General features: G+C 52.7%; 1 protein-coding gene across 1 annotated transcript; it reads left to right on the top strand.

The window, feature by feature from the left end:
- Nucleotides 1–3,158: 3,158 nt before the first annotated feature.
- On the top strand, nucleotides 3,159–4,525 carry FOXB2 (forkhead box B2). Its single transcript, XM_027040970.2, has one exon. It carries the CDS (start codon nucleotides 3,230–3,232, stop codon nucleotides 4,523–4,525), a length of 1,296 nt encoding a protein of 431 aa, XP_026896771.1. The 5' UTR covers nucleotides 3,159–3,229.
- Nucleotides 4,526–13,703: the final 9,178 nt, after the last annotated feature.

The raw sequence follows: 13,703 nt of genomic DNA, 5'->3' as shown, positions 1-13,703 counted from the left end.
CGCTCCGCCAGCTGAACGCAGTTGGCTCGCTGAGGCCGAAGGCGCTGGCCACTTGGCTCGCGCCCTCCAGGACCGAGCCCGAGGTGGTGACCCGGCTCTGGGACGAGCTCACCCCGGTGAGCGCCCAGCTCGCGGCTTTAGTGTTCAGGTTACGCGCACCTAAGGCTTGCCCCCGCGCGCCCTTGAAGGGCCCGTCCACTCTCTTTGTCCCCAGACAGCAGGGAGCCCACTGGCCCGACGGGGACGCCCCAGAGCTGCTCCCAAACAGGAGGCGCTGCTTTTCCAGGAGCCCTCGGTCAATAAACTCTCGCAAGACGTCAACAAAAGATGCCTTTGGCTGCTCTGCGTGCAAGGGCAGGACCTGAAGAGCTGCCGACAGCGGCCTCTGCACGGCTATTGGGCCTGGACTGGGCTGTTCTCGCAGCATGTCGGGCAAGGGAGAAGGGGCCTCCCCGGCCTTAGTACTCGCTTTAACTGTAGGCATCCACGGAATTCCTCCGTGGCTTCGCGTGCCCAGGAGGCCGGCTGCTGCTTGGCTCCTTAAACTGCCTCAGTGGACTAAACATCCCGCAGAAACTCCATAGGGGGAGGAAAGATCCCGGCACGGAGTGACAGCGAACGCATCCTCCCCTGTGACCACCTCCTTTTCTTAGGGCCGGCCAAGAGGCTGCTCTTTTCCCCGCGGGTTCTCTTGCACTCTTCGCCTTAACGCGGGTTCCAAAACGTCTGCCGGCCTAGTACAAACTGGTCAAATAGCACTAGCTGGAAATCTAGCTCCTGACTAAAGATAAATTACCAATCTGCCCCACTCGTCTCACTCCTACGACCGAGGAAGCACCCGACAGGCAGATAGCCTCTGGTCCTGCCCTGGGGCAGCTCACCAAAAGTCGGAAGTTAAAAACGGGGGACCTGCTGTCACCAAGGCTGGACGGCAAGGAAAAATCTCCCAAGCAGTTTGGGCCGACAGCTTTCTGCCTTTGGGCTTAGGCACGGAAAAGAAGACATTAAAAACCCAGTGAGACACCGTCCCTAAGTGCTGTTTTCTCCTCAAATGGTAGAACTGGAAGGGCCCGTGAAACTTCCAACTTGAGACATCTCATTTCACAAATAATGAAATTGAGGCTCAGAGACAGGAAGAAGGTATATTTTTCCCCCTAAACTCTGCTTTTCCTCCCAAAAGGCAAAGGCAGCCAAAACCAGACTATAACTTCCCTGCAGTCATTTGGGATTCGCCTACGGGTGTGCCGATGAGTGCTGAGCAGGAACCAGCTTCTTGGGCCCCTGCAGGCACCGGGGCCTCCCCGCTGCGGCTCACCCAGCTTTCTCTCACAGGTCACACCAGGGCCCTGTGGACTGATCACTTTGACCTCCTATTTAATACTAATTATCTCGCTTCCCCTCAACGTACTAAGAATAGCAAAGATCGGCAGTCAGGACTCACTCTGGTGATGGGACGTGTGAGCTCCCGACTTCTAGCCCCAACTCAGACGTCACCACCCCAGAAGAATGCCTCACTCTGTCCCATCCACCTGCTCCTAAGAAGCGCGGTGGGGCCTCAATCCACCGAGCTCTATCTATCTATCCTAATGTCCTCGTTACAGTCTCTCTCTCCCTCCAGACCGCGGTCTTGGAACGCGAAGAGCCGTCTCCTGCGTCCCTGTACCTGACGCCGATCACCGGGCCTCACATGCGGTTCGTGAGCAAGAAAATTGTGATGAAGCTGGCATCTGACGAAAATGCCCCTGGCTCTCCTCCTCATTAGCTTTTCCCTCCAACCCTCTGGGCATTGGGATTTCTTGCAGAGGCGAGACCTTGAGGCCACGGTGCCCTGAACTTGGCCCAGAGAATGGCCAGTCCAGGAGAAAGGTAGGTAAGGAACAAGAAGTTCAGAGCAGGTAGGTGGGAAGGGGAGAATGAAAGGGCGGGGACAGAAGGGGGATGCAGGAGAAGAGAGAGGAAGCTGAGTCCTGTCCCCCCATTGCCAGGCGTCGCGACGCTGGTGGGGTGCAGCAGCGGAGACCGCACCGGGCGCTGCACCCCTCCCCGCGAACAGCCTGCGCTCCCTGCCCCTCCCGGCGGGCGGTGAACGCTGCGGGTGGGGGCGCCGGAACAGAGGTGGAGGAGGGGGCGGGGGCGCGGCGCGGCGCCTTCGTGCCCCTTCTTCAGCGAGAGACGCGGCGGCGGCAGAGTCCCTCAGCCTCGGTCATGTGATAGTCTCGAAGCGCGAGCCGCGGGGGTCTCCGGCGTCTCGGGGACCATTACAAAACGCAGCCAGGAGAGCGCGTCGCTGCCACAGCCGCCGCCGCCTCCTCTCCAGCTCGAGACTGGCCCGGGAGAGCGGCGGCAGCTGCGGCGCGGACGGCTGAGCGGACCGAGGCCGGCCTCGCATCCTCCGGGCCTTCGCAGCCACCCCCTCGGGCCCGCAGCGCGCGCCCCGCGTCCAGCGCCCCCGCCCCGCCGCGGAGCCCAGCCGCGCGGCTGCTGCAGAGACCAAACTTTCCCGCCCCCACCCCGCCCGCAGCGACCACCTACAGCTCTCTCCCCTGCTCCGCCGCGAGCCGCCGGAGAACCGGGAGCCGCGGGCTGCCCAGAGCCGAGCTTCCTTCTCCTTACCTCGCCTCTCCCCTCCAGGAAAACCGCAACTCCGGGGCGGGCTGGCTAGGTGCCCGGCCGGGGGGCAGCCTCCGGGCGCTGGGAGTCTCGCCGCCCCGGCCTCCGGGAGCACGAGCGCCAACTAGGATTTAAAGGGCCAGAGTCCCGCCCGTCCCGTCCTTCCTCCCAGCCCGCTGGGCCCGGGCTTCCCTCGGACCGAGAAAAAAGCCAAGAGGAGGCCGGAAGGGCACCCTGCCCTGCCCACGCCTCCGCCGCCGGCTCCGGCGCTCGGCCTCTGACCACCTGGGGGGAGGCGCCGAGAGAGTGTGGCCGGGGAGCTGGCGCGCCCCGCCCGCCCCTCTGCGCGCGGGTAGGCCACCGTCCGGCCAGAAGTTGGCGAGCGGCGGAGAGCTGAGCGGGCCCAGGAGGGCAGGCGCGGAGCCCCCCCCCCCCGCCCCCAAACAGCTGGCAGAAGGCAGGAGAGAGACGGCGAGAGGGTCTGGGGGCAGAGAGGGCGGGGTGGCGAGGCTGGGCGGGCCGAGCGGGGGTTAGTGGAGACTGCCAGGCCCCCGCTACCGGGTGCGGAGCCACACTGCCGTCCAGCGGGGGCCGGAGGGCGGTAGAGGCGCTGGGGGCGATGCCGCGGCCGGGGAAGAGCTCGTACAGCGACCAAAAGCCGCCCTACTCGTACATCTCGCTGACCGCCATGGCCATCCAGCACTCTGCCGAGAAGATGCTGCCGCTGAGCGACATCTACAAGTTCATCATGGAGCGCTTCCCCTACTACCGCGAGCACACGCAGCGTTGGCAGAACAGCCTGCGCCACAACCTCTCCTTCAACGACTGCTTCATCAAGATCCCGCGGCGGCCGGACCAGCCCGGCAAGGGCAGCTTCTGGGCGCTGCATCCCGACTGCGGCGACATGTTCGAGAACGGCAGCTTCCTGCGGCGCCGAAAGCGCTTCAAGGTGCTGCGCGCCGAACACACTCACCTGCACGCGGGAAGCACCAAGGGCGCGCCGGGCGCCGGGCCCGGAGGGCACCTTCACCCGCACCACCCGCACCACCCGCACCACCACCACCACCACCACCACGCGGCCGCGCACCACCACCATCACCACCACCCGCCCCAGCCGCCGCCGCCCCCGCCGCCGCCGCACATGGTGCATTACTTCCATCAGCAGCCGCCTCCAGCCCCGCAGCCGCCGCCGCACCTCTCGTCGCAGCCCGCGCCGCAGCCGCCCCAGCAGTCGCAGCCCCAGCCGCCGTCCCACCCGGGCAAGATGCAGGAGGCGGCGGCGGTGGCGGCAGCCGCGGCGGCCGCGGCGGCCGCGGCGGTGGGGAGCGTGGGGCGCCTGTCGCAGTTCCCGCCCTACGGGTTGGGCTCCGCCGCGGCGGCCGCCGCGGCCGCGGCCGCGTCCACGTCGGGCTTCAAGCACCCGTTCGCCATCGAGAACATCATCAGCCGGGACTACAAGGGCGTGCTGCAGGCCGGCGGGCTGCCCTTGGCGTCGGTCATGCACCACCTGGGTTACTCCGTGCCAGGTCAGCTCGGCAACGTCGTCAGCTCCGTGTGGCCGCACGTGGGCGTCATGGATTCGGTGGCCGCGGCCGCCGCCGCCGCCGCCGCCGCGGGGGTCCCCGTGGGCCCGGAGTACGGGGCCTTCGGGGTGCCGGTCAAGGCCCTGTGCCATTCGGCAAGCCAGAGCCTGCCTGCCGTGCCGGTGCCCATCAAGCCCACCCCCTCGCTGCCGCCGGTGGCAGCGCTGCCTCCGACGCTCGCTGTCCCCGCGGCCGCGCAGCAGCCGCCGGCGCCGTCCACCGTGTGCCCTGCGGCTGCGGCCTCTCCCGCCGCCTCCCTGCTGGAGCCCACCGCCCCGACTGCGGCAGAGAGCAAGGGCAGCTCCCTGCACTCGGTGCTGGTGCACTCCTAGGGGACCTGGCGGGCGGGGGAGGCGAAAGCGTGCAGGGACTCCTGGTCCTGGGCTGCCCGGGAGGGAGAGGGCGCCCTGAGGCTGGGCAGAGCTGGTGAGCCTGAGCCTTTGCGGCAAAGGAAGGTCTTCGAACCGACAAACCCGAAAGTGGATTCTCCAGTGGTTGAATAAATATAACACTTATGGTGTCTGTGTTTATACTATGTTGTACAATCAGATTAATGAAAGCCAATTTTCAGGTAAGAGTTTTCTATTGTGATTAATATTGGAAGTTAATAAGTGATGGGGGGAGGGAGCGAAGGAATTTGGGGAAGCTTCAGTCGCCGGCAAATTGGAAATCGATTTAGACCCCTATTCCTGGGAGAAGCTGGTGGAGTTCAACCTCCCCGGGAGAAATCCAACAGAGAATAACGCTTAATACAGACCTCAGCCACCCAGTTTCTCACCCCGGGCAGCGGCCTTTCCTGAACATCCAAGACAAAACTGCTATTCGCTAAGGAAATCTCGTTTTATTTAAGAAGGATAAGAGAGAGCGTTTTCATATCGTTATTTTCCTGGTCAGTTAAATGGGCGAGGACACAGTGTCATGACTTAAGTCGCTTTGGGGAGGCAGCGGGAACTCCACGAAGGATCTTGGGAAACAGTTCAGTTTCTTGGCTCTGACCCGGGGTCGAGAAGGATAGAAGGAATGGCTAAAGCAATTAGTTTGCACAACACATAATGGCAGCGGCTTAAAGAGCAAAGCCCCAGATTCCAAAAGTAAAGTTCGGGGAAACACAACCAAAGAGAGACAATGAAGGCGGCTTTCTACCTGCAATTCGTTGGTGTATCAATCGGACGAGGCCGTTTAGGAGCCCCAAAATAATGTTAATTCCCACGATCCGTTCCCTTTGGGATTTTAAAGAAAAAACATCACTTGCACCGAGGGATTTTGTTCCTCTAAACATGAATGCAAGAATGCCCCATCACCCGACACAGTTGCTCTTAACGCTTCCAGGAGCGTCTCCTGGCGGTTTCCTTCCAGCCTCCGGACGGACGCGAGAGGATGACCCCGTCCCTTTTGCGCTCTGCGATTTGGTATTCTGCGTGCTGATGGGGCGCGTCCGTCTTTTAGGCGAAATTCTTCAGTTTCAGTTAGCGAATGGAAAAGAAACTTGCCGCGCTGTCGTCCCTTCCCCCCTTTTTGAGCCCCAGGAATAGCACTTTACTCGCAACAAACTTTTGGGAACGAAGGGGGGCGGGTAGGGAGGAGGCAGCTGTCCTTGACCTCCGAGTCACCCTTGGCTTGCGTCCGCGCCGCGTTCGGGTTGTGACTTTGTGACAAGTTCCTGTCTGCCAGTGTTGTACGCGGTGTTTTCCATTAAAGCTTCTCTCTGGATCTGCCGCTGCGGGTGTGAAGGTGTTTCGCTTCTCAAGAGAGGAGGCGGCAGTTTGAGTGTCCACTGGGCGGTCAGGGGGCTTTACACACCCTCCCCCCTTCCCTTTATTTCTTAACTTCAAAGCTTCATAGGAGTGAGTTCACGGAGAGCCGCCAGCAAGGACATGTTTCCTCCACTGCTCCTTGTATCCGTTGGCGCAATTACCTCCTATTCGACCCATCCTGATCCTGGTTTCCGGAGCTCTAGCCCACCTCAGTGCTGGAGACCCGATTAGCAAAAACTTGCAACAGTGAATTGTTGGTTCCCTCTTGAGGTTCGTATCAATACACCGTCACCACCGCCCGACACCCTTTCCCTTTTCTGAGGGCCTCTCCGAGGGCGGGCCACAGCCTGGGACTCCGTACCCTTGCGTAGGCGCCCTTAAGTCTGGGGGGCCGACCCGGGGCTGGGAAGTCCGGTCACTGCCACTGCCACCGCGGCCCACATAAACGAGGAGCGCGGGCCCAGCCACCGCGGCCCGGGAGACCTGTTGCGCACCTGCTCCGGGCCGCGTCCTCCGCGAGCAGGGCCGCGGAGGCGACCGCAGCCTGGAGCCCGGAGCTGCCCAGCGCCAGGCCCGCTAGAGCCTGAGGCCCCGCAGTCCTCCAACCCCCGGAGGGAACTTGCGGGCGGGAGCAGCCGCAGAGCTGCGCGGGGAGCTGGCCAGGCGGCCCGGCCGGGTGAGGGCGACCCATCTGGGGCCGGGAAAGCCGCCGCAGGTCCTCTGCTCTCCAGCCTCGAACAGGGCTCCATCTGGAACCGACTTCCCTCTGCCCAGCCAGGCCCAACGGAAGCGTCCTCTAACCTTTCATCAGAAAAAGGGCCAACAAGACCTGCACAAAGTAATGACACCGGAGCCGGGGAGCGGGCGCGGGGGGTGGGGGGTGGGGTGGCTACATCTTCAAATAGGTATTTCCACACATCCCTTATGTATAACTTGCATCGATCGAAGCGTGCAGCTAGTTTTGGTCTGGGAAGCAGGCTTAGGTCACTGCCTCCTTGAGGGCTGAAACAATTCCAGTGTATCCCCTATCCTTTCAACTTGAGACTCTGGAAGGTTCTCTGCAGTTTTCCTCTACACTAGTCTGATGCTGTTGAAAGAAAAGAAGAGGGGACACTGACATGGGGGTCACAGATTTGGAAAGGCTTGGGAGTCTGTCTTCTTTGTTCTCCTCTGGGTGAGTTGGTGCCTAGACATCCTGGGTTTGGACCCTCTGGTTTAGATGAGTCAGTTGGCTCCAAGAAGGGGGACCCTAGATCCCAAGGGTTTGTTCAAAAGAATACCGCTTCTTTCTTGTCCACCCGCCCCAAAAGTGTGCTTTTTAGCAGAGCCCAAGAAAGGGCACTTCCAGGAAAGGACTGTGACCCAAAGTGTCCTTTAGCACCCAGAGAGCTGGCTAAGCGACAGCCCCTCCTGAGAAGAAAGGAGCCTGTGGGCCACAGTGAAAGGAATGGATGAATAATTGATCCTCATAGTTTTCCTGGACCCTCTTGGCACATTCCCTCCTACCTCTGGGTGGAAGACACTGTTTTGTTTTGCTTTTGCTAGAAGCAAAGAGAGAAAGGAGAAGGGAAGGCAAAGTGAACTTACAGATGAGTCAACTCAAGTTTTTATCCAGGAGGAGATCCAGGAACCCAAAGGAAGCAATGCAGGGCATTGAGAGTGGAGAACATGGGAATTAAATTCATGTAAATAAAAAATTTACATGGAGGGGTGTCTGCCAAAATTCTGATCACAAGGGAGATCCCAACTAAAGCCCTGGATACCAATACTATCCTGAAGACCCCTCTTAACTAAGATGGGGTCTACAGTCTAACTGTAACTAGCTTGTGTGGGGCTTTATCCCTTTAAGCAACCACCACCCCATTCCCACGCCAGGAACCTGGCAAGATTAATCTGGGCAGATCTGTGAGATACCAGGACTGGGAAGACCCCAGCCCTGAAGCTGACTGCTCATCACCAGAATCAGATTTTCATACCTATGTGCCAAAAAAAAAAAAAAAAAAAAATCTATTCAAAGACGTTGGAACCTCATTCAGTGTTTATTTTAAACATGTGTATGGGGTCAAGCTATTAAAAAAAGTATTGTCCTGGTGATACTCAAAGTGTATAGAGAACTATTAAAGCTAATTATAAATTGATAGTGATATTCTGGTAACCCTCTCCACTGAGTACATGATTGCACCTGATCTCACAGTATTCTCTCTCTAGCAACAGGTCTGGATAGAGGGAAAGTAAATTCTAGGTAGAAATGAGAGGCAAGCAGAGACACTTAAAAATTTATGACCATTTCAGTTCATGCATTTAATAAAATCACTCCCAGTATGCTAAGTCCTAGGGGAGAGAAAGTGAGCTTGCATTCCTGGTTTCCAGGATGATAGAAAAGAATGTGTTTGTTTAGCCTGTGTCCCACTTACCTGAATGCATGGCACCCTAAGCAAGATGGGAAGAAGCAATGAGAGAAGAGAAAGATTTCGGTGTAGATACCTTTGCAATATAGGTGGGAGGAGAACAACTTGGAATCATCCATTTGATTATATTTGCTCGGGAAGCTGAGGCAAGAGCTAAGGGCCCAGGGAGGACAAGCCTGTTTTAGCTGTAGTCTTGAGAACAGGCTCTCTTGCAGAGGCCAGGATGGGCACAGTTGGCGTCTGGCACTTAGGAAGCCTGTCAGTCAGGCTGGCTTGTGGTCAATTATCTCCTTAAGTAGACTGGCATTAGTCCAGCCAGGAAGGAGGGCTGGTAGCATCCAGAGGAATCAGAGCCAGTTATCTGGAAGTGGTACTGCTGAGCCCCAAGCATCTTTGCACTGGGGGGGTTGGGAGGTGATCAACACATCTCCTCCTGGGACTCAAAGGTGACATTTGCCTGCTTGGCCCTGGTACAGAAAGACTCCAGAAGAGTATGGACGCAGCATGCCTTAGGAGAAGAAACAGTGATTCTCAAAGCCACCAGGTTTCTTTAAATGCCATACACTGACAATTTCGCCATTTCTGGTATGCATAAAATCATAGAGAGATCCTGGTAAACTGTAGTGGGATTTGGTTCCTCCACTGGATAAGGATTCTCATTCTTCATGGTACCTGACTATGAAATGGGCAGAAAGGGTAGTTTGGGGGCATATTCAGGCTTGGATGATGTGGCAAGTGTTTGAAGTGCTAGTCGTGTTAATGGGACCGGGTGCCTATGATTCGATGGGGGGGGGGGAGGGAGGAGGGGGGTGCGGGGGGGGGGGTTGGTATTGGAAATGGGAGAATAAAGAAACAGTTTCAAAAGCCAGTGATAACCTCTCTGTAGTTAAAAAGGCAAAGTGAGGATTCAAGTGGAGGTGGGAAGTCCTTGAATTCCAAAGAGCAAAACGGTTTCTTCAAGTCCAACATTTTCATTTTGCTCATTGAAAATATTTTCATTCACTTTATCTGTCAAAGCTGAAATGCTACCTTATACCCTTTGGGGGAGATTGAAGAGATCTGCTTGGGATTTCAATTCAGTCTTAAACCATTGTTTAAATGGTATGAGTTTGGCAAAACTCCAGATGTACTCTGTCCTAAGCACTTTTCCCCCTTAACTATCCCCCGTGTATTTTAAGGAAAATTTAAGCCATATGTTGCTCTTTCCCCCTTGCATCCAAATGTAGCTTTATTGAATTTTAGCATGGTCCATGAAATTCAAATTCTGAGTCTTAAACTATAATATATTCATATGATCTACAACACAGTCACATGATATGCACATATATCATTAAGCAGAAAATAAAGCTTCTGCGAACTATAGTTGTATTATCATAGCAACATTTCTTTAGACTGAAGAACCCTGCAGAGAATGCCTTATTAAAAAAGGATTTTATGAAATTATCAAAAAATTTCGGAAAAGCGAAACCGGTGATGCATGAAAATAGTTTTAGTAGACTACTGCTAAGAAGACGTTTTGATTATGCCTGGTTTGATACAAATCGTTCTTTCCTGCCACAAAGAACAGGTCTTTTGTGTGCAAGAGACACCCAAGGTTTGCTTGTAAGTCACAGATCTCATTATTGTGGCATCATTTAAAAACTGCATTGAAATAAGCTTTCCCATCTGAGTGACCTCCAGCCCCTGTCAGCACCTTCACAGACAGCGTGTTTTTACTGTTACTGCGGATGAACGCTTAGTAAGAAAGGAGCTGGAGAGCTGGAGTCCCGGCCCAGCTGAACTAGATTCATTCCAGAAAGGATCCACAACACTGAAACACACAGATGAAAAAAAAGGGGGGGGGGGGGAGGAAGGGGTTGGGGGAGGGAGAGAGGAAGGAAGTGAGGAAAGAAGCAGAGAGAGAGGCAGATGTAACCATCTAATACTGACAAACCAAATATATATATACATATTTATATTTATATATACATACACAGTTTTCTGACCTAACACTGCATTAGTTTTCTCTCAGGAAACTATAAATCAATTTTTTCAATGTATGCACCTATAACACTATTACCTGAAGTGATCTTGGTTTAAAAACAATATTCGTCTTCTCTTAAAAATGTTGCCTAGCTAGAGAGGACAGGGAATTAAACAACTAAGTGGCAGCCTCATTTATTGACTAAAAAGACAAGGCTTTAGTCTAAGAATTTATCCCAGGTGAGAATTCTGTGACATGAATTTTGTCATAAGTTTTGCAACTTATTTTATAGGGATGTAACCTATATCCCCATAGGGAAAGGTTTAAACAAATTATGCTATTTATATATTATGCAATATCATGCAGCCACCACAAATAATGCTTATGAAATTTTACTCATATAGACAATGTTTATGCACCAAATATTAACAGTGCGACCTTCAGATGGGTGAAATCGTAAGTCGTCTTATTTTCTTGTTTTCCACATGTTCTAGGTGGTTTTGAATTGTCTACATACACTGATCACGTTTTCCTTTTATATATTTTTTTCCATTTTTTAAGTGTATTTATTTATTTATTCTTGAGAGAGGGAGAGATTGAGAATCCCAAGCAGGCTCAGCACTGTCAGTGCAGAGCCCAACGCGGGGTTCAATCTCAAAAACCGAGAGATCATGACCTGAGCCGAAATCAAGAGTCAGACGCTTAATGATGAGCCACCCAGGTGCTCCTGGTCATGTTTTACTCTTATAACCAGGGGAAAGATTACTTAAAGATCTATCCAGCCAGTGCAACTACAATTTCAACAAAATTTAAATTATTATTTTTTAATGTAGCACCCTAAATATGGGGGAGGGGTGAAGAACTGACTGATTAAAATGGATTTTAAAGACAAAGAGTGGCAGAGAAGATGAAACCACACACCTTGCTGTCTTCCTGCTGTGCCTTTGACAAGACTCCTCACTGCAGACCCCTCTGGTGGGAGGCTGTCGCTTTAAGTTTTGACTCTTCGAGAATTTTGTGAGAATTGCTGTCCCATAAAGCTAGAATAGGAAAACGTGAAAGGGTTGAAATTACAAAGAGGGCTTGCTAAAGAATATATCTCACTTTCTCTTTTAATAATCTGTACAGGGGCGCCTGGGTGGCTCAGTCGGTTAAGTTTCCGACTTCGGCTCAGGTCATGATCTTGCAGTCCGTGAGTTCGAGCCCCGCGTCGGGCTCTGTGCTGACAGCTCAGAGCCTGGAGCCTGTTTCAGATTCTGTGTCTCCCTCTCTCTCTGACCCTTCCCTGTTCATGCTCTGTCTCTCTCTGTCTCAAAAATAAATAAACGTTAAAAAAAATTAAAAAAAAATAATAATCTGTACACACCCATCATGGGGCTCAAACTCAAAACCCCAAGATCAAGAGTCCAATGCTCTTCTGACTGAGCCAGCCAGCCACCCCAAATCTCACGTTCCCGTGTTGCCTTTCCTATCAGCGTCCTCTGTTTTCATCTTTCGCGTTGCATGAAATTTTGTGGTAGCCTCAAACTCTTTTTGATACTAGGCAGATAGGGAGGGAGGCAAACCATAAGAGGTTCTTAAGGACCGAGAACAAACTAAGGGTAGATGGAGGGTGGGGGAGAGGGGAAAGTGGGTGATGGGCAGGGAGGAGGGCACTTGCTGGGATGAGCCCTGGGTGTTGTATGAAAACCAATTTGACAATAAATTATATTTAAAAAAAAAAGAAACTAGGCAGATAATGAATGCTAAGTAAATACATTCTGCTAGTTTAGGTATTTCCTCCCAAATGAAAAATAAGATACAGTTTTCCAGAACAGTAATGTAATTTTCCTTTTTCCTAGTTGGCAAATTTTTGTGTCATGCCAGTGTTTTCAAGAGGAACGCTTTAGATACTATTAGTGCTAGTCCAAGTAAAACTGCATTGTCTTCCCTGTTTACACTGAAATCGTTTCTTTTCAAAAAAAAAAAAATGCAAAAGTCTGGGTTGCCTGGATGGCTCAGTCAGTAGAGCATCTTGATCTTGGGGTGGTGAGTTCGAGCCCCATGTTGGGCGTAAAGATTAAATTTTTTTTAATGAAAAATACAAGTCTGCAACCATCCAGCATATGCACGTTTTCAGGAGATTAAACAGGCCTCAACTGTTAGGCCAGAAGCCTGATTACCTCCAAAAATAGCCACAGATCATTGAGATTTAGGGTTTTTTGTTTTTAATAAGTTACACCGGAGAACTAAAACTGTTAAAATTACGAGACTGAGTTTTTAACCCAAGAGAGTTAGAGAACCAAAGTATAATCAAATATATCTTGCTTTACCAGCTTAGAGAACAAAATAACATCCTATGTCTTCGATATACAAAACTGTTTAACTTTCACCCCAGTTATTACTGGAAAACATCTTCTTTCTCCCCTGCCAGGGGACCCCAAGCTGACTCAGGCCTGGTTACTCCCACCTGACAAAGAAAAATCTGTAAAGTCAAATCAACCTGCCAACGCTGCTTCTCAAACTTGAGGCGCATGTGAGTCACCTGGGCCCCCCTCCGCTGGGCCCCACCTCCAAAGATTCTGATTCAGCAGGTGTGAAGTGGAGCCTGAGATTATACATTTCTAATGAGCTACCAGGTGGTAATGATTTTGCTGGGCCCCAGATCACACCCTTGAGAAGTTCCGTGCTAACAGAGATTTGTTTTGTTTTCCATCAGTTGACCTCAGTTACAACCATCTCAGTCCATCAGAGATACCCAAATAACTTTGAACATCACAGAAAAGGCATGAGTTGAGATCTCTTTTTTCTCTCAAAAACTCCCTGGTGTCTGTCAGATCTACCCATCACTTTCCCAGATGTCTGAGTATTTTCTACTAACGCTCGAGGGAAGGGGGCCTGTTGATTTCAGCAGGAGTCATGATCCCACAGTCGTGGGATGCAGCACGGAGATTGCTTGAGATTCTCTCTCTATCTCTCTCTGTCTGCCCTTCTCCCCCATTTGGGTGCGTGCTCGCTCTCTCAAATTAAAAAAAAAAATAAAATAAAATAACGCACAAGGGAAACAGAAAAACTCCAGAGTTCGAGCCTCCCTGCTGTAAGTCACATAAAGACAGAATATTCAGATTGGAAAGCAGCAATCTTCTTACTTCGTCAGAGGCAGCTGAGGCAGCAGCTACTTGAAAAGCAAGTTAGTAAACACCGGAGCTAGAAGTCAGGGGCCTTCTTTCTATTCTCCCCTTTACATCATAAGTCAACCCCTTCACAAAAGCATTTTACCCGATGGGTTTAAGGAACTGTTACTTCACTTCCTTAATGTGGTGCAATTATGTTCGCAGACCATGCTTTCCCATGATGCTTCATGCGTCATAGGTATTTTTTTTTAAGTTTATTTTGAGAGAGAGAG

This window comes from Acinonyx jubatus, chromosome D4 (genome assembly GCF_027475565.1).
Source record: "Acinonyx jubatus isolate Ajub_Pintada_27869175 chromosome D4, VMU_Ajub_asm_v1.0, whole genome shotgun sequence".
NCBI lineage: Eukaryota > Metazoa > Chordata > Mammalia > Carnivora > Felidae > Acinonyx > Acinonyx jubatus.
Note: the sequence above shows the minus strand (reverse complement) of the source record. Positions and strands in the feature narration are given on the sequence as shown.

Bases quoted from the DNA above. Each gene is read 5' to 3' on its own strand.
- FOXB2 (XM_027040970.2), top strand. From the start codon at position 3,230: ATGCCGCGGCCGGGGAAGAGCTCGTACAGCGACCAAAAGCCGCCCTAC.